At 68.7% G+C, this 20307-nt stretch overlaps 2 protein-coding genes across 4 annotated transcripts in view; one reads left to right on the forward strand and one right to left on the reverse strand.

The window, feature by feature from the left end:
• Window positions 1-4443, forward strand: part of LOC138824876 (selenocysteine-specific elongation factor-like) — a 138822-nt gene extending 134379 nt beyond the window's left edge. For all 3 annotated transcript variants that reach the window (XM_070019297.1, XM_070019299.1, XM_070019298.1), the window contains one exon: window positions 4044-4443. In XM_070019297.1, coding sequence (XP_069875398.1) covers window positions 4044-4228 — 185 coding nt within the window. In that variant the 3' untranslated portion in view covers window positions 4229-4443. The remainder of the gene's footprint in view (window positions 1-4043) is intronic.
• Window positions 4444-10808: 6365 nt separating this feature from the next.
• Window positions 10809-12386, reverse strand: LOC138824496 (proline-rich protein 2-like). Its single transcript, XM_070018368.1, has one exon. The coding sequence runs from the start codon at window positions 12384-12386 to the stop codon at window positions 10809-10811; it is 1578 nt and encodes a 525-aa protein (XP_069874469.1).
• Between the last annotated feature and the right edge of the window lie 7921 nt (window positions 12387-20307).

Consider the following 20307-nt stretch of genomic DNA (forward strand, 5'->3'; position numbering starts at 1 on the left):
GCCAGGTGCCTGTGCCTCCCGGCCGGCAAGCATCAGAGAAGAGAGGCTGAGCAGACGCGCCTGCACCCCAGCTGGAAGAGCGGGATGGGTGGGAGCGGCGGCCCGGCCAGACCCGCCGGCCACCCCCGGATCAGAGCAGCAAACCTCCCCCGGGAGGCCGGCTCGGCCCGCACGGCCTGTCTGGGCCTCGGCACCAAGTCATTTCCTGCCTGAATCAGAATGGTTTTGTTTTTGCCTTAAAAAGAAATCCCTCCTCGTAATGCAGCGCCGCACAGTTGCCAGAGCTCTGACTGCTCCATGATTTCAGTGTGCGTGGTGTGGGAAACATTCCTGCAAAGGGTCCTTTTTTGTTTTTGAAGAATTCATCATTACTGCTAAGAAGCTTAATATAAAAGGAGGAATTAGACAACACGAAGACATCAAAATGGGGGTGCAGGCGTGCTGCTGCGTCCACCCAATCAAAGGGGCGCGTGGGCCCACCGGCCGCCCGCCCCCCTTCTTTTTGTCGTCTGATAAAAAAATTAATCACTTTATCTTTTTAAAGCAAATTGCATCTGTATTTGCCTGTGGGGTCCACACTCAGGAGGGAAAGGGTGGAAACAGCCTCTGCCACCAGCCCACGAGCACCAGAAAGCGAGTCAGCACCAAAGAAGCTGGCCTGACAAGATGGGCGAAGCCAGTCGCTCCCCGGCAGGGAGACCAGCTCCTTGGCTTTGCCCCTGGCACTCTCCAGCCCTGAGCCTCAGTGTACCTTAGCTGACTACCTGCAAGACAAGCGTCCAGGAAGGCCTCTGTGCATGGATACAACTGCAGGCCCCATGTCGGGCCTCAAGCTAGCCCGTCCAGCGCCTCTGCGGCCAGCCTGGCCGGCCGCGCTGCCCGCCTTCAGGCCACGGCAGAGGCGGGAGGAGCCCCGACCCCTGCTCAGCACTTAGAGCTGAGCAGCCGCCCGAGCCGCCCCGGGGCCAGAGCCCGTGACCCCAACTGCCTGTGAGCCCAGTTCCCACTGAGGGTGCCAGCCGCCCACCAGCGCAGAGGCCCCTTCCCAGCCCGGCCCCCAACATGAAAGCAACTCCAGAAATTGGAGGCAATTTGCCGGCCTTTGATGGCCAGGCCTTGCTGGGCTGGGAAGCGCCGTGCCTCCCGCATTCTCCCCTGATTACCCCCGGCCCAAGCCAAGACCCACAGCCTGCAGCCATTGTGCCTTTGTGTGTGGCCAGCATTCAGTGAGAAAAGGCCAGTGCGGGCCTGGGAGAGGTCCCCGTGGGAGCCACCGTGACCTTGTCACCAGGGTCAAGGCAGCCACTCCACTGCATCCGGGGCCTGGGCTCCCACGAGCCCCAAGCTGGGGAGAAGGGAGGCCGTGCTGGGTGAGGTCCTGGGGGACGGACGGCGCTGGGTGAGGTCCTCCGTGGGCTCCCGTGCCCCCCAGGCCTGCCTGGAGCAGCCCAGGGCCCACTCCCTGCCACACCACAGCACAGTCAGGGGTGTGGGCATCCATGGAGCTCCGCTCAGCCTGGCGGGCAGGAAGAGCCTGCCAGAGCCCTGAGCTCAGAGGCCCGGCCGGGCTGCACGAGGCTCAACAAGAGCTGGGGCCGGGGGGGGGGGGGGGGGCTGAACGCCAGGCAAGAGCAGACTCCATCAGTCACACAGCCGCGCCTGAGGCCCGGGGCCTCGGGAGGCCGGGAGCACCAGGGACCAGGCCCTGCCTGTTGCTGCCCTGATGCAGGCCAGAGGCCAGAGCCGCACCGCGCCGCGGAGCGGTGGAGACCTTGTCCCTGCCCTCAGGACCCGCTGACGCCCTGGCTGTCCCGGCCCACCTTCCCTGAGCACGGAGCCGAGGACTGGAGCCTCGCGGGGTCCCGCCACCGCCTCCCGCCCTTCCTCAGCCCCGACGTGTGCCGTACACATGGCGCCATGCCGCCACAGTGCGGGTTTGTCCCGACGCAGCCACGGGCCCCGTCAGGCCGCGGGCCCGCGCATGGGGCTCTGCCGGCGTCGGCCGCACCACAGGGGTCTCGGCCCGCAGCAGCCGGCACTTGTTCGGGTTTGGGAAGTGGACTTCTCCATTCTGGTGGTGACACGCACAGCTCACGTGCTCTCCCGCCACGGTGAACACATGCTTTCTTGGTGTGGGGTGCAGGGGTTTGCTCCTTGGCCCCAAGGTCCACCACAAGTCAGAGCCACGGATGCGTGCTCAGCACAGGAGAGACGGGAGCCTTGATGCGCGTGCGTAGCGCGGCACGTGCTGAGCTGGCTGGGGGGGGTGCACGGGACTCGAAGGAGGTGGAGGGGGAACTTGGCTTGGCGCTCCAGAGCGCTTCCCGGGAGGGAGGCCATCCCTGGGGAGGCCTGGGCATGGGACGGAGCCGGGGCACCGGGATTCCCCAGGACAGTCTGAGGGGGGCGGCCAGCCGGCCAGGCGGGTGCCCCCGAGGCCCCGGGCTGCAGATGTGGACGCCAGGCAGTGGCGATCAGGATGCTGCTGCCGCAGCCCCCACCACCCACCCTAACCCGGTGGGCGTGGCCCTCTCCCAGCAGCTCCCGGAGCCTGTGCCTGTGGCTGGGCCCGGTCAGCTGGCCTCGCTGCGCATGCTCAGTCCCCACCGCCTTCCTCCAGGGCCACACGGGCTAGGCAGCTTGCGGGAGCCTCGCTCGGCCCCAGCTCCGAGGCCCGGGAGGGCCGGCCGCTCTGCACGGCGTGTGTGCAGCCTCACCTGGCCACGTGAACGCAGCCCGGGGGGGCGGGAGGGCGGGGGAGATGCCGGGCCCCGCCCTCTCAGGACAGCCTGGGGCTCCGCGGGTGCCCCAAGGGGTTCCCGGCTCTGTGGCAGTGTGTGCTGAGCGTGTAAGGTGAGCCAAGGCGGGAGATGGCCGGCAGATTGGGCCGCGCCTGTCTCCCCGGCAGGGTGCAGCCACCCAGATGCCCCACCGCCCCTGCCGGCAGACCTCCTGGCACCAGAGGGAGACAGGCAGGGTCTGGTGCCAGTCGCCGTCTCTGTTTGCAGAAGACAGCCAGGCAGCCAGGCTTGGCCCTGGGCTCAGAGCCGCAGGCCTGGCACCGGCGTGAGGCTCTGCCGCAGGGTCCTCCCGGTGGGGGCCCTACCCTCCACGGCTGCCCCCGAGGCAGCTCCCCGGGGCCACAGGGCGGTCCGCAGGGCGCGTGGTGGGCAGCCTGACCCGGAACCCTCCCCTCCCCTTCCACCTGCTGGAGGGAGAGGGGGTGCACACGGCAGGGCCGCCGCCCCCCAGCCCCGTCACCCTTCAGAACTTCGGGAGCAGCAGGACCCCGCAGGGCCCTTGGCATCCGCGTACGCGGTCCCTCCTCTAAGGATGAGACGGTGGCCGCAGACTCGGCCAGACCCATCCCGCCTGGGCCTCAGCACCACGGCCTGGGAGGAGACGCCTGGGCGGTCTTTGGGGAGCCGGGGCACTGAGGTTCCCAGGAAGGGCTAAGGTGAGGCCAGCGTGCCCCGCTGCCCCTGGGTTGGGCTGCGGAGTGGACGCTGGGCAGGCGGTGGACGCGCCCCACGGCGCAGGCCCCCGGGCCCCACCCCGCGTCCCCCTGCACATACCTTCAGGGCAGTAAGTATGCGGCACAGTGGACACGTCGGCTTTATTTAAGCACACCGCCATTCACATTCCACTGCTGAAACACCCATTGGTGCACCACAGAAACGCCCAGCTCTGTCGATGAACACCTAAGGGGGGCTGCGGAGAAAGGGGCTGCTGCCCCGGCCAAGGGGGGGGCCGGCGCTGGGGCCAGTGTCCCCGCAGCTCACAACGCGGGCAGAGCCGGGCGGGCACGCAGCAGAGACGGGCTGGGGGGCGCAGTGCGCGCTGCAATCTGGGGGAGCAGAGGTCGGCCTGGCCCAGGGAGCCAAGGAAAAGAGGCCCCCTTCCCCAGCCACCGCTCCCTGCCGCGTCCTCTGGCTGGCAGGGCCTCATTAGCCCAACGAAAGCCCAGGGGCGGGGAGAGCAGGCGCGCCCAGCCCCCAGGCCCCTCTCTGGCGGGGACAGTGACGTGACTCCTCACCTTGCAGGTGGCCTCGGCCCTGAATCCAAGAAGACCCTGGCTCCTGCCCTCAAGAAGCGTGTCCGGCCCGGCCTGGGGGAAGCGGCCAAGCCGGAGGAGGGCCCTGAGCGGCCCGAGCCCCAGCACGTGACACTCAGCCTGTCCTTCAAGCGCTACGTCTTCGACCCCCACAAGCGCATGGTCCAGTCCTGAGGAGCGACCGGCTCCCGGCGGCCGGGCCGAGCGCCGGTGCCCACCCTCGCGTCCGCCCCACGGCCCAGCGCAGGGCGGGCTGTCAGAGGCCGGGGGCTGGCCCCGCGCCTGCCCCCCACCCCGGGCAGCTGGGCTGAGGCCCGCAGCCCGGGTTCACCGCTGCCCAGTGGGGCAGCCCTCAGCAATGGCAAATAAACGGTCAGTTCATGTCTGGGCCACCCACCATCTGCCAGTCTCTGACTCCCTGCTCCCTGCAGGGCCGTTCCGCAAACGCAGGGACCCCACACCAGCCGCACCAGCCAATAGGCCCAGCCAGGTGGGTGGGGGGTCTTCGGCCCGGAGAGGGGGTCTCCCAGGAGCCCCGGCCTGTGCCACGGCGGGCCGCCAGGGCTGCCGGACCCCCGGCGTGAGGGGTCACGGACGCCAGGCGCGCCTGGGCTCCGCCCTGAGTGGAGCCTCGTTTCCGAGGGATCAGCCGCCGGGCACTGGCCGTGTGGCCGGCCTGGGCGCACCCTGCCTGCCTGGGCGCACCCTGCCTGCGCGGCCTGCGGCCTGGCGCCCACCGCCCCACGTGGGGCACAGGAGAGAGCGAGAGGGCGGCACCGGCGGCTGCGGGGAAAGGAAGGCTCTCGCAGACGTTGGCGAGATGCACAGATGTTCCAGCGCTCCTTTACTGGGCCTCCGGACGGACGCACAGGCCTCCCTTTTATCCTGGTAATCGGTGCATTATGCTTTAATTTGCAAAAATGGCATTAAAAATACTAGCAGGGGCAAGTTGCGATCAAATGGCTTGGGGCTGTGAAGCAGAGCTGAGGCCGCGGGAGGGGGCGGTGTTCTGGAACACGCCGTCCTCCTGTACGGCGGCCCCTAATTAAACCCCCAGCCCAGAGCCCAGCACCCCACGCTTCTGGGGGTGGCCGCCGCACAGCGGCCTCCACCAGGCCTGGCGGGGACCCAGGCAGCGGCAGCCGGGGGCGGCGCGAGCAGCAGCACAGGGCCGGGCGGAGGGTGGCGGGGTCCGAGCTTCGTCACCGGCAGCTCCCGGCCCCGGCCCGCGCTGACCCCCAGTCTGGCGTGACCCCAGAGTGGCAGCAGGGTGCACACCTGTGCCCTCCCACACAGCAGAGCAGGCCTCCGGCTGGGAGACGGCTCCGGCTTCTGGAGCACCTCCCTCCGGCCACCTGAGTGGGCGCCTTGGCGCCTCCGGCCTTCAACGGTCCAGAAGGAGCCAGGAGAGGGGGCGGCCGGGTCTGCTGGGCCTCCAGCCTGCCCAGGCCCTCCCCTGGGGGGACGCGGGCCCCCCTGTGCCCCTGCGGGAGGGGCGGGAGGGCCCTGGCCCTGGCCACGGGCGCGCGCGGCCGGCCCTCCACACGCTGTTCCGGGGACGGGCGCCAAGGCTCTGCGGCCATGGCTGCGGTCCGATTCCTCCAGTCACCGCACCACGAGACAGGCCCGCGAGTCCCAAACCGGCCTCTCCCCCCCCTGCACCCCGCCTGGATGTGCTCTGACCCCCGGGGAGGAGGCACACCAATACAAAGGTGGGGAGCCCAGCACTGGCCCCCAGGAGCTCAGGACCCAAGAGGCACTGTGCTGCTCAGTGTGGCCAGGAGAGGCCTGTTCCGGCCCTGCATCGCCAGAAACCCTGGCCTCTTGGCGTGACCGGCGAGCTGCACAGGGAGCAGAGGCGTCCCTGGGGCCTGGGGCCTCAGCAGGACGGCCGGCTGGGAACCTCGGCCGTGTGCCCCCGGGCTGCGCCCCTCCCCACCTGCCACTTGGAATGAAGTCACGGCTGAGCCCCGATTGACGGCGCAGACCGGCGCTAATGCAGCGGCAGGGAGATAAGGCTTATCGGTAAATGTCCCCGATGGAGACTCTGGGTTCGTCTATTTCTGGAAGATAACGGCTGGCAAACGGGAAGCCCTGGGGCAGCCGGGGCTCTGCCCTGCGCACGTGTGGCACACGCGTGTCTGTGCGTGTCCACCGTCCGCACACCGTGTTGGCGCGGGGCGCACTGGCAGGGCTGTGTCCGCTGCCCTGGTCTGGGTCGTGGGTGAAGGAGGGCGGCTAACTCTCCGGGATGCGGTCGACCCAACGCAGGCCCACGGGCCCGGATCTCAGACGCCCAGGCCCCAGCCTCGCCGGCCTCTGCCAGGACAGCCTCCACGTAGCCTCCGTGTGGATTTGGGTTCTAGGCTCCCTTCGGAAGGGGAGAGCCGCACACGCCAGCTCCCCACTCCTCCTCTTCTGTCCTGTCAGGCCCGGGCTGGTGTGAGGGAGACTCATTTGCCCAGGAACCAGCTGGGCAGGGTATTGAAGAGAGGGTGGGATTGGCAGGGGAGGAGCTCTGGAGCCACGTCTCAGCCCCTCGGCCAGCAGGGAGCCTGCAGAGCCAGGCCAGGCTGAGGGCAGGGCTGGGCACGGCAGGGCAGCCCGAGGGCGGAGGCCAGCCAGCTCTGGGGTTGAGCCCGAGGACACTCCCCCCCTGGGCTGGAGGACCTCAGGTCCACCAAGGCCGGGGCCAGGGGACTGGGGGGGGTCAGGGCCGGGGGGTCAGGCGGGGGTCAGTGTTGGGGGAGGTTGGGGTGTCGGGGTTGGGGAGGTTGGGGTGTCGGGGTTGGGGAGGTTGGGGTGTCGGGGCTGGGAGGTGGCGTGTCTGGGAGCTAGGGAAGGTCAGGGTATCCGTTTGCAATGTTAGAGGTCAGCACTGTTTTCCTCCTCCTCCCCGCCGCCCTCCCTGCTGCCCTCTGCCCAGGAGGTGGCCTGTCCCTCCACCCATGTCCCCTGTTGTCACCCTGGGCACAGCCATTTTGAGGCCAGCGCAGGGCTTGCTGGGCCCTGCCCTGTCAGAGCCGAGGCTGTTGGTGCTGGGCTGAGGTGAAGGCCCTCTCACGGGGCCTGGGAACAGCGGAGGGCGCAGCCCCACGGGCCAGGCAGAGGGGCCGCTGGGGGGCCGACGTGGAGCACGCGGCCACAGCCCGCCAGAGGCCGTGGCTGGGGCGGGTGCCTCTTCCTGGTCGGGTGTGGCCGGCGCGGCTTCCACACTCCCAGGCCTGGCAGTCTCTACGGGCCAGATGGTGTGCGAACCACGGGGGCCGGCCCAGCGCAGCCCACGCTCAGGTCACCCTCACCCACCCTGGGGCCCAAAGCAGGAGAGAGGCCCAGGCGGGCTGGGCGGAGGAAGGCCCTGCCCACGCGCATGGGAGGGATGCTGATAAGACGCTTCAGAGTCACGGGCCTCTGGTAAGCTGACAAGCATCTCCCGGTGGCCGGAAGGTGCTGGAAGGCCTAGCCATGGGGTCCATGGCACAGGTGGACACGTCCAGTTCTGGGAAGGACCCATCCAGCCTTAGCAAAGTGTCTCAAAGCCGCTGTGTACCGCACAGCAGAGAGCAGGTCTTGGAGAGGGACCGGGTCAGCCGGGCCTCGGGCCCCCGGCCTCCACCCCGCCCGCCCGCCCGCAGCCCTCAAGCCAGAGGCCAGCAGAGGTGCGGAGAGGAGGCAGAGCGGCGGAGCGCCGGCGGCCGGAGCGCGGCCCTGCTCCGAGCAGCCCTGCCCTGCCCCTGTCACCAAGCAGTCAAAGGCCGGGGCCGACGGGATGACCACGGCCATTTTGGGGCAGGGAATTAAGGTTTTCTAATTTGCAAGTTCCTTCCTCCTGCCTGCAAGAGAAGAGACTCTACTCTCCAGATGGTGGGAAGCGGCAGCCGGTAGAGAGCGGAGCAGAGGGACAGGGCAGTCCCGGGTAGAGGGCAGAGCGGAGGGCCCGGGGACGGGGCAGCCCCGGGTAGAGGGCGGAGCAGAGGGACAGGGCAGCCCCGGGTAGAGGGCGGAGCAGAGGGACAGGGCAGCCCCAGGTAGAGGGCAGAGCGAAGGGCCCGGGGACGGGGCAGCCCCCCTCCGCCGGGGCGAGCGATGGGCCCAGGGACGGGGCAGCCCCCCCGGGGACGGGGCAGCCCCCCTCCATGGGCAGCCCAACGGCGGTCACTGCCCGCAGGACCATGCGGCCTCTCCGGCTCCCGAGCTCCTGGCTGCCCCTCACCTGCCCGCCCCAGTCCCCAGTGACCTCCAGCCGACCCCGGCCTGCAGGGCGGCAGAGCGAGTTCACGGGCAGAGGCCGCATTCCTGGGCCTGGCCTATCTCCCCATCGCTCCTGGAATGGAGGTCCCGTGACACAAGTCCCCCTCTGTCGCCACCTCTGGGGATGGGCCCTGGACGCCCAGGGCAGGGCCTGGTGCCGCGAAGCCCGCCGTGGCCAGCGCGGCGCTGGTGCGGGCCGGGACAGCCTCTCTGACCGCTCACGGTCCCTCCTGTGCCCAGGGCCCTGGTCTGCTCATTGACAGCTCAGCCCCAACCCCAGTGCCCCTCAAAGCCACGGAGAGCCAGGCACAGACCGCAGGTGTGCGGCCTGGGTTGGCCTGGTGCCGTGTGGGGTCTGCATGCCTCAGTTTCCCTGAGAAGCCCACTGTTCCAGTCACAAAGGCTTGGGGACAGCACCTGCCCACGGGCTGGGGACACCAGAGGCCCTGGGTGCGCTTGGGACCTGGGCCACACAGGCCCTGTGCTGGTGGGGGCAGCGGGGGGCGGGCAGAGTGGGGCAGGGGAGGTAGGCGGGGTGGGGGGGCAGGCAGGGGCAGCAGGGAGGGGGAGGTGGGGAGGGAGTAGGCAGGGGCGCCGGGGGAGGGGGAGGGCAGGCAGACCCAGACTCTGGGACCCAGGCCCAGAGACGCTGTCCTCACCCAGAGGTGGGTCTGGGCTACGGCTGTCGGTTCACTGACTCCTTCAGCCACAGCCGGTCCCTGTCGGCTGGGGCCTGGGCAGCCTGAAGCCGCCAGTGCTCTCAGACGAGCACAACGTCCAGGCCACCCTGGGGCCAGGCTGGGCTCCCCCAGGATGGAGGCCAGCACGCGGACCTCTGCGGCCCTGCCTGGTCCACCTGGCCGAGACTTGGCTCACGCTGTGCTGCCCGCTGGCCGCCAGGTGGCCACGTGGGTGAGGGCGTGGCCTTGCTTATGGTCACAGAGCCGGGACCCAGGGGTCTGTGTGCCTCTCGCCTTCTCTGACCCAGCAGGAAGGGAGCCCCAGGACCGGCCTGGCTGGGGACGGACGCGGCTGGCGGCTGCGGCTCACGGACGGCCGCGTCCGAGGCAGCTGCCTGGGGACACAGTTCTGGAGTGTGCGACAGAGCTCAGCAGCGCTGCGGCCTGCTGCCCACCGCTGCCCACTGCTGCCCACTGCGGCCCACTGCTGACCACCACTGCCCGCCGCTGCCCACTACTGCCCACCACTGCCCACTGCTGCCCGCCACTGCCCACCGCTGCCCACCACTGCCCACTGCTGCCCACCGCTGCCCACCACTGCCCACCACTGCCCACCGCTGCCCACTGCTGCCCACTGCGGCCCACTGCTGCCCGCCGCTGCCCACCGCTGCCCACTGCTGCCCACCGCTGCCCACCACTGCCCACCACTGCCCACCGCTGCCCACTGCTGCCCACTGCGGCCCACTGCTGACCACCACTGCCTGCCGCTGCCCACTACTGCCCACCACTGCCCACTGCTGCCCGCCGCTTCCCACCACTGCCCACCACTGCCCACCACTGCCCACTGCTGCCCGCCGCTGCCCACCGCTGCCCACCACTGCCCACCACTGCCCACTGCTGCCCGCCGCTGCCCGCTGCTGCCCACCGCTGCCCACTGCTGCCCGCCGCTGCCCACTGCTGCCCACCGCTGCCCACTGCGGCCCGCCACTGCCCACTGCTGCCCACTGCGGCCCACTGCTGACCACCACTGCCCGCCGCTGCCCACTGCTGCCCACCACTGCCCACCGCTGCCCGCTGCTGCCCGCCGCTGCCCACCAGCCTGTGCGACAGCTCAGCAGCGCTGTGGCCTACTGCCCACCACTGCCCGCCGCTACCCACTACTGCCCACCACTGCCCACTGCTGCCCGCCGCTGCCCACTGCTGCCCACCACTGCCCACAGCTGCCCGCCGCTGCCCGCCGCTGCCCACCACTGCCCACTGCTGCCCGCCGCTGCCCACCGCGGCCTGCCGCTGCCCACCGCTGCCCACTGCTGCCCGCTGCTGCCCACCGCTGCCCGCTGCTGCCCGCTGCTGCCCGCTGCTGCCCGCTGCTGCCCGCCGCTGCCCGCCGCTGCCCACTGCTGCCCGCTGCTGCCCGCTGCTGCCCGCCAGCCTGTGCGACAGCTTGGCAGTGCTGCGGCCTGCTGCCCACCAGCGGGGGAGGGTGGACGCTGGGCCGGAGCTCAGCAAGGGACATGCGCTGTGTGCCAGCTCCAGGGGCCACCGGGGCCACACAGGGACAAACAAGCCCACACCGCGCCCCTGGGAGGTGGCGCTCCCTGGGGAGCCCGCAGCCCATCCCCCTCCAGCGCCTGGCCCCTGCTGAACGCCCCACCCGCTCCCTGGACATGCGCTTCCAGACGCCCCACAGTGGCCTCAGGAGGGGAAAGGCTGGCCTGGCCTGGGGCGCCGGGTCTACAGAGGGGCGGCTGAAGGCATCGCCGGCCTCGGTTTGGGGGACAAAGCTGCCGCACAGCCGGTGTGAGGCTCGCCCTCTGCAGTGCCTAGCCATGGTGTGCGGGCCGCGGGGAGGGGGCCACACGGGGGGCCATGGGGAGAGGGGGCCACATGGGGGGCCGGAGGGAGAGGGGGCCACACGGGGGGCCATGGGGAGAGAGGGCCACACGGGGGGCCGCAGGGAGAGGGGGCCACACGGGGGGCCACGGGGAGGGGGCCAAACTGGGGGCCATGGGGAGAGAGGGCCACATGGGGGGCCATGGGGAGAGGGGTCCACACGGGGGGCCATGGGGAGAGGGGTCCACATGGGGGGCCATGGGAAGAGGGGGCCACACGGGGGGCCATGGGAAGAGGGGGCCACACGGGGGGCCATGGGGAGAGAGGGCCACACGGGGGGCCATGGGGAGAGGGGGCCACATGGGGGGCCGGAGGGAGAGGGGGCCACACGGGGGGCCGCGGGGAGAGGGGGCCACACAGGGGGCCATGGGGAGAGGGGTCCACACGGGGGGCCACGGGGAGGGGGCCAAACTGGGGGCCATGGGAAGAGGGGGCCACACGGGGGGCCATGGGGAGAGGGGGCCGTGGGGAAGGGGCCACACGGGGGGCCGCAGGGAGGGGGCCAAACTGGGGGCCATGGGGAGAGGGGGCCACACGGGGGGCCGTGGGGAGGGGGCCACACGGGGGGCCGCGGGGAGAGGGGGCCACACGGGGGGCCGCGGGGAGAGGGGGCCACACGGGGGCCACGGGGAGAGGGGGCCACACAGGGGGCCCATGGGAAGAGGGGGCCACACGGGGGGCTGTGGGGAGGGGGCCACACGGGGGGCCGCGGGGAGAGGGGGCCACACGGGGGGCCATGGGGAGAGGGGTCCACACGGGGGGCCACGGGGAGGGGGCCAAACTGGGGGCCATGGGAAGAGGGGGCCACACGGGGGGCCATGGGGAGAGGGGGCCGTGGGGAGGGGGCCACACGGGGGGCCGCAGGGAGGGGGCCAAACTGGGGGCCATGGGGAGAGGGGGCCACACGGGGGGCCGCAGGGAGGGGGCCAAACTGGGGGCCATGGGGAGAGGGGGCCACACGGGGGGCCGTGGGGAGGGGGCCACACGGGGGGCCGCGGGGAGAGGGGGCCACACAGGGGGCCCATGGGAAGAGGGGGCCACACGGGGGGCCGTGGGGAGAGGGGGCCACACGGGGGGCCATGGGGAGAGGGGGCCACACGGGGGGCCGTGGGGAGGGGGCCAAACAGGGGGCCATGGGGAGAGGGGGCCACACGGGGGGCCGCGGGGAGAGGGCCAAACTGGGGGCCATGGGGAGGGGGCCACACGGGGGGCCGTGGGGAGGGGGCCACACGGGGGGCCGTGGGGAGGGGGCCACACGGGGGGCTGTGGGGAGGGGGCCACACGGGGGACACGGGGAAGGGGCCACACGGGGGACACGGGGAGAGGACCACACGGGGGACACGGGGAGAGGACCACACGGGGGACACGGGGAGGGGGACACATGGGGGACACGGGGAGAGGGCCACACGGGGGACACAGGGAGGGGGACACACGGGGGCCCCGGGAGGGGGGGCCACAAGGAAGGGTGGGGGCCACGCAGGGGGAGGGGCTATGGGGATAGAGGTCATGGGATAGGGGGCCACAGGGAGGGGTGAATCATGGGGAGGGGTGGGGGTCACGTGAAAGGTTGGGGTCCAGGGGGAAGGGGGGTCATGGGGAGGGGTGGGGGTCAAAGGGAGGTTGGGGGTCAGGAGGAGGGGGAGTTATCGGGAGGGTGGGCGCCACTGGGCCCCATCCCTAGCTGCACCCCTCCCTGCAGTGTGTGGGGCCCAGCAGGCCACTGACTCTCTGTGCTTCTGCTTTGCTTCCCTCACAACAGTGGGCACACCTGCGGCACCCCCACAGAGCCCCAGGGCCCCCCACAGAGCCCCAGGGACTCCCCACCCCACAGATCGGCAGAGCCCCCCACCCCACAGAGCCAGGGCCCCCCCACCCCACCCCACAGGGCGGCAGGGCCCCCCCACCCCACCCCACAGAGCCAGGGCCCCCCACCCCACCCCGCAGGGCGGCAGGCCCCCCCACCCCACCCCACAGAGCAGCAGGGCCCCCCACCCACCCCACAGAGCCCCAGGGCCCCCACCCCACCCCACAGAGCCCCAGGGCCCCCACCCCACCCCACAGGGCGGCAGGGCCCCCCACCCCACAGAGCCAGGGCCCCCCACCCCACCCCACAGAGCCAGGGCCCCCCACCCCACCCCACAGGGCGGCAGGGCCCCCCACCCCACCCCGCAGGGCGGCAGGGCCCCAGGTCCTGCAGGCAGCCCGCCCGGCAGCCCAGGAGCACTTCCACCGGGCGCCAACAGAGGGCGGGCGCAGGCCCGTCTCCGTGCCGGGCCAAGGGCTGCGAGCTGGGCGGGCACCTGGCCCCCAGAGGACCTGGGGGGTGGAGAGGGACCCGACCGGAGCCCGTGTGCATGCGTGGGGTGGGGGCCCGGGGCCCGGGGGGGTGTGCACAGCGTCCTGTCACACGTGTGGCCGTGGCCGCACCACTGCGCACAGCCGGGCTCCGGTGCACACCCATGCACATAGCCGCTGTGCAGGCCTCCGTCCTGCGGACGGGAGCCGAGGCCTGCTGTGACCCACCCCGCCTGTGCAGGCTGAGCACCAGGGCCTGCGGAGGCCGCTCCCCGGCCTGCGATCGCCTTACATGCAGGCCTGATGACAATCTCTGCTGAAATAATATTTAACACATGCTGCACTTTTAATTAACTATCTGAATAATCTCAAATTAATACCAGAGCTTTAAAAATAAGTTTTCATTTTCACGTTTGGTAACATAATAGCGGGCCTGCTGGCCCACTTCCCCCTCCTTTGATTTAATTAAAAGCCTTTTGTGTGTCGCTTGTCACTTCAGAAATGGACAAAAGCCCCCATGTGGGCAGCTTGAACCCCAGGCTCGAGGTCCAAGACAGGGCCAGGGGTGGGAGAGGTGCAGTCATCCAGGAGGAAAAGGTCCTCCTACAGTAGATCATCCAATCACCAGTATGACAGGTCAGTGTGACAGATCCCAGTGTGACAGATCCCAGTGTGACAGAGACCAGTGTGACAGACCCCAGTGTGACAGACCCCAGATTGACAGAGACCAGTGTGACAGACCCCAGTGTGACAGAGACCAGTGTGACAGAGACCAGTGTGACAGACCCCAGTGTGACAGACCCCAGATTGACAGAGACCAGTGTGACAGAGACCAGTGTGACAGAGACCAGTGTGACAGACCCCAGTGTGACAGAGACCAGTGTGACAGACCCCAGTGTGACAGACCCCAGTGTGACAGAGACCAGTGTGACAGATCCCAGTGTGACAGAGACTAGTGTGACAGAGACCAGTGTGACAGACCCCAGTGTGACAGAGACCAGTGTGACAGAGACCAGTGTGACAGACCCCAGTGTGACAGACCCTAGTGTGACAGACCAGTGTGACAGACCCCCGTGTGACAGACCAGTGTGACAGACCAGTGTAACAGAGACCAGTGTGACAGACCAGTGTGACAGACCAGTGTAACAGAGACCAGTGTGACAGACCCCAGTGTGACAGACCAGTGTGACAGACCCCAGTGTGACAGACTCCAGTGTGACAGAGACCAGTGTGACAGACCCCAGTGTGACAGAGACCAGTGTGACAGACCCCAGTGTGACAGAGACCAGTGTGACAGACCAGTGTGACAGACCAGTGTGACAGATCCCAGTGTGACAGACCCCAGTGTGACAGACCCCAGTGTGACAGAGACCAGTGTGACAGAGACCAGTGTGACAGACCCCAGTGTGACAGAGACCAGTGTGACAGACCCCAGTGTGACAGACCCCAGTGTGACAGAGACCAGTGTGACAGAGACCAGTGTGACAGACCCCAGTGTGACAGACCCCAGTGTGACAGAGACCAGTGTGACAGACCCCAGTGTGACAGAGACCAGTGTGACAGAGACCAGTGTGACAGACCAGTGTGACAGAGACCAGTGTGACAGACCCCAGTGTGACAGAGACCAGTGTGACAGAGACCAGTGTGACAGACCCTAGTGTGACAGACCCTAGTGTGACAGACCAGTGTGACAGATCCCAGTGTGACAGAGACCAGTGTGACAGACCCCAGTGTGACAGAGACCAGTGTGACAGAGACCAGTGTGACAGACCCCAGTGTGACAGAGACCAGTGTGACAGACCCCAGTGTGACAGACCCCAGTGTGACAGAGACCAGTGTGACAGAGACCAGTGTGACAGATCCCAGTGTGACAGACCCCAGTGTGACAGACCCCAGTGTGACAGAGATCAGTGGGACAGACCAGTGTGACAGAGACCAGTGTGACAGAGACCAGTGTGACAGACCAGTGTGACAGACCCCAGTGTGACAGACCAGTGTGACAGAGACCAGTGTGACAGAGACCAGTGTGACAGAGACCAGTGTGACAGATCAGTGTGACAGAGACCAGTGTGATGGAGACCCGTCAGCCCCCACATTCATAGACACACTAGATTGTGCCCTGGCATGAGTGCTTACTAATTGCCCAGCAGGCACACACACAAGCTCACCTCCCCGTGCACACCAAGCCAATGCACACACGCCCCCTGTGCACACCAGGCCCACGTGCACACACGCCCCCTGTGCACACCAGGCCCACGTGCACACACCCCACCTGCAGACTCTGGTTCTGACTCTACCCTGCCCAGAAGCATGCGGGGTGGACAGCCAAACACGGCCTGGCACCAACATTTCCCACGGGGTCTGGATGTGAGGAGAATGGGGGTGGGGCAGGACGGGGTGATGGCTTTGCCCCCCCTCCGTTCATATGTGCAAGCCCCCCCCGTGTGTGTCCCTGTCCCCAAGTCTACCCAGATTTCCAGGCTCCAGGCTGGTTGGTGGCAGGGAGCAGACAGGGTCCCAGTCCCCAGGTCCCACTCGTGCCTTGCCTTCCCTCACCCTGGAGAGCCAGAGGCTCCTCCCGGCCAGACAGAGTGGGCTGCCCCAAACACACTCAGCTGGGAGCCTGGAGGAGACCCGCCCTCAGCCCAGGCTGTGGTGATGGAGCCCCCAGAGCCTTGGGACAGGGAGGGGAGGGTCCACCCGGAGGTCCCGGGACGCGGAGCAGCACGTCTGCCGTGGGAGTCGGGCGCCGGAGGGCGGAGCTCACCAGCCACCCTGCGGCCACACCTCATCTCCCACCACACACCACACCGGCACGTCCCAGAGACCAGAGCCAGCCAACGGGACACACGTGCACACGCACGGCCACCTCACAGAGCACACGTGTGCAGTCATGTGTGGTCACAGACACACACGAGCGTCTATATGCAGGTGTGTGTGCGCTCACGGGAGCACACGTGTGCAGTCACGTGTGCAAACAGGTGCAGTCACAGCCACATGCTCTCAGTGAGCAAACACACAGTCGTGGGGTCACAATCACAGGAGCACACGGCAGGGCACACGTGACCACTCATATGCTCACACAAGACCATGGGGTGGCAGCGGTCCCGCGCACGTCCCCCACACAACCACACTCACACGGGCCCATGGTCCCAGGCCTGTGAGGAGAACCCAGAGCCAGCCAAGCCGCTGTGGGAGAAGAGGCCTCGCCGGGCTTCCGGGCCATGGCCTTGAGTGACCTGGCCATCGGCGTCCCAGCGGTGGGCATCGCAGAGGAGAAGAGGCCTTGCCAGGCTGTGGGTCCCGTGGCAGGGGTCCTGTGGCAGGGGTCCCGTGGCAGGGGTCCCGTGGCGGGGGTCCCGTGGCGGGGGTCCTGTGGTGGGGGCACCGTGGTGGGGTCCCGTGGTGGGGGTCCCGTGGTGGGGTCCCGTGGTGGGGGGTCCCGTGGTGGGGTCCCGTGGTGGGGGTCCCGTGGCGGGGGTCCCGTGGCGGGGGTCCTGTGGTGGGGGCACCGTGGTGGGGATCCCGTGGCGGGGGTCCCGTGGCAGTGATCCCGTGGCAGGGGCACCATGGCAGTTGTCCCGTGGCGGGGGTCCCGTAGCGGGGGTTCTGTGGCGTGGTGGGGGTCCCATGGCAGGGTGCCATGAGGAGAAGAGGCCTTGCCAACCTCTCAAGCCCGTCCCGGGGCTGAGGGCCTCCGGGCCCAGGGGAAGCTGGATATTATGGTTTTGTGCAAGACCACCTGATCTGTAAATGGTACAAGCCATCCATTTAGAAAACACAACACAACCTCAAATCACCACCAGGGCCACAGTGTGAGCCTCCCTAGCATTAAGCTTTTAACAGAGCGGTGGCCGAGTAAGAACCACCCCCCGCACGTGGTACTCAGGTAAGGGGTAGGGTTATTCATCGTTCGGGCTGGCACCAGGCCATGTGGGCCCTGCGGGCACTGGGAGAGGAGTGGCCTGGGAAAGAGCGTGGCGCCTGGGCCGGGCCTCATCCAGGGCAGGGGGGAAAGGTGACCTCAGGGGATGCAGATGTGACCTCTTCCAGGTGTGCCAGTTGCCTAGGTAACGCAGGGACTGGGCAGAGACGTTGCTGCAAAGAGGGTGGAGTCTGCTCACCATCCAGGAGCCGACTGAACACCTGGGAAGGAAGGGCAGGGCACACTGGACGCCCGGGAGGGGTGGAGGGATGGAGGGCACACTCCATGCCCTGGGAGGGGTGGAGGGGTGGAGGGCAGGGCACACTGGACGCCCGGGAGGGGTGGAGGGATGGAGGGCACACTGGACGCCCCGGGAGGGGTGGAGGGGTGGAGGGCAGGGCACACTGGACGCCCGGGAGGGGTGGAGGGGTGGAGGGCAGGGCACACTGGATGCCCGGGAGGGGTGGAGGGCAGGGCACACTGGACGCCCGGGAGGGGTGGAGGGATGGAGGGCAGGGCACACTGGACGCCCGGGAGGGGTGGAGGGGTGGAGGGCAGGGCACACTGGACGCCCGGGAGGGGTGGAGGGGTGGAGGGCAGGGCACACTGGATTCCCGGGAGGGGTGGAGGGCACACTCCATGCCCCGGGAGGGGTGGAGGGGTGGAGGGCACACTGGACACCCGGGGAGGGGTAGAGGGGTGGAGGGCACACTGGACGCCCGGGGAGGGGTGGAGGGGTGGAGGGCAGGGCACACTGGACGCCCCAGGAGGGGTGGAGGGGTGGAGGGCAGGGCACACTGGACACTCTGGCAGGGCCAGGCGGGGCAGGAAGCAGGGTGGAAAAGCATCTGCAGAAACTCCCAGCTGGGACTCTGCCCAGGGTGAGTGGCGGTGGGAAGGGGGCCTGGGCCTGGCTGAGGAAGGGCTGTTAGCACCGAAGGCCAAGGCCAAGGAGAGGCGCAGGGAGGCCCTGCCCGACAGAGGGGAGGCCCCGGGGCAGGGCCAAGCCGGTGCCCGGGGGGGGGGGCAGGTGCAGGGCCCGGGCTGCCAGGAGCGAGCCATGGGCCAGTGAGAAGGCGGCAGGCGGTCAGGTGGCCCTGTGGACACCCAGGCCAGTCAGGGCCAAGGAAGGACTTGGTGCCTGGCGCGGGACAGAGGGGCTGTGGAGTCCAGGAGCAGGCCAGCTGGCGGCCGCCCGGTCAGATGTGAGCGCAGAGGGAGGGGAGGGGAAGAGGGGTCGGGAGTCCTGGGGGCTGGGTGGTGAGGGGGGTGTTTCCAGAGACGGGGGGCTGTCTGCACACATGCAGCAGTTGGGGCCGCTGGCTCCCTGGACAGGCTGGGTGGCTGAGGAGAGGGTCCCCTGGGAATGTCACCCTGGCCACCGGAGTGGGAGGCGAGTTCGAGGTGGATGGACACTGCCCGGAGCGGGACTCTGAAGCACTGAGCGTCTTGGGCTCCGGGAAAGGCAAGGCTCTAGTCTGGAAGGCAGCTCCCAGTGCTGAGGGGTCTGGGGCAGGGGGCAGGATGCGGCCCTCCAGAGCCCTCTCCTCCCCCTCGATCTGTCCCCTCCACACCACCTGCAGCCTCCTCAAATCTGGGCCTTTGTTTCCCCTTCCAGCTCCTGCGGGTGACACCCCAAGCAAACACAGCTGAGAGCCAGGACTCGCGTGCCCGCACCCTCCCCCAAATCTCCGGCTGCTGCGGGGCCCAGGCTTAGCGGGCAGCTGCAGCCGGGCTGGGCTTCGGTCCTTCCCAGCCCCTCAGCCTGGCGCGTGCCTTTGTCATGCAGATGGCCTGCAGGCCCAGGCCTCCAGCCAGCCAGCTCTCTGGGTGCAACCTCACCCCCCCTGCAGACCTGACCTGGAGACCCTTGGGCTGTGCTGCCCGCAGCTCCAGGAACCCAAGGCCCTGAGCCCCTCCCTGCCAGCCTGCTGTGTCCAACCTGAAGGAATGCAGAGCCCCAGGCAGGGTCTGCCCTGCTGGGGGCACAGGGGTTGCCCCTCCCCTTCCTGCCAGGACCCCTGCGGGCACCCAGGTACCCTTGTTCTTCCGCCTGAACTCCGGGAGAGTGGGGGGGTGCGGCCGCCCCGCGGATGGAGGGGCTGTCAGAGGGTTGCTCCTGGGGTGCCTGTGCCTGCCCAACGTCTGACTCCTGTTTGAGGGGTGGCGGCTCCAGCAGGGGCGAGGACATGCAGGACGCCGCCCTCCCCCTCCGGGTAAAGCTGGGATGGACGGCAGCCAGGCGTAGGTCTGCAGCGCTCGCGTCCGGCCTCAACCTGGAGGAGCCAGTCTTCAAAAGCAGCTCATAGGACAAGGGGGCAGAGGCCACGTGGGTAGCCCCTGGGCTGGCAGACCACTGGGGAGGGGCCCCCCATCCCAGCTCCCTGTGTCCGCACCGCGTGATCGGGGCTCCTGACCCAACTCCTCCGGCCCTCGGGTCCTCGTCTGTCCAGGGAGGCCCAAGAGGCCCATGAGGGCCCCAAGGGGAGACAGTGAGGCCGTGCTGAGGAGTGCATGGCAGATTCACACAGGAGGGAAAGCGCGTGTCCACGCTCAGAGCACACGGCAGATTCACACGGGAGGGAAAGCGCGTGTCCACACTCAGGAGCACACGGCAGATTCACACGGGAGGGAACGCGCGTGTCCACGCTCAGGAGCACACGGCAGATTCACACAGGAGGGAAAGCGCGTGTCCATGCTCAGGAGCACACGGCAGATTCACACGGGAGGGAAAGCGCGTGTCCATGCTCAGAGCACACGGGCAGATTCACACGGGAGGGAAAGCACGTGTCCACGCTCAGGAGCATACGGGCAGATTCACACGGGAGGGAAAGCGCGTGTCCATGCTCAGAGCACACGGGCAGATTCACACGGGAGGGAAAGCACGTGTCCACACTCAGGAGCACACGGGAGGGAAAGCGCGTGTCCATGCTCAGGAGCACACGGCAGATTCACACGGGAGGGAACGCGCGTGTCCACACTCAGGAACACACGGCAGATTCACACGGGAGGGAAAGCGCGTGTCCACGCTCAGAGCACACGGGAGGGAAAGCATGTGTCCACGCTCAGGAGCACACGGGAGGGAAAGCATGTGTCCACGCTCAGGAGCACACGGGAGGGAAAGCGCGCATCCCTCACAGACCACACAGCCAGGTTGCCGCTGCGCCTCCCTTAGTGTCCCTTTGAACAAGGACTGTGGCCTTGGGTGG

Source organism: Dipodomys merriami, unplaced genomic scaffold (genome assembly GCF_024711535.1).
Source record: "Dipodomys merriami isolate MVZ:Mamm:240054 unplaced genomic scaffold, mDipMer1.0.p SCAF_13, whole genome shotgun sequence".
Classification (NCBI taxonomy): Eukaryota; Metazoa; Chordata; class Mammalia; order Rodentia; family Heteromyidae; genus Dipodomys; species Dipodomys merriami.

What these genes read in the sequence shown, in the direction of transcription:
- LOC138824496 (XM_070018368.1), bottom strand. Translation starts at nt 12,386, where the DNA reads ATGACCTCTATCCCCATAGCCCCTCCCCCTGCGTGGCCCCCACCCTTC.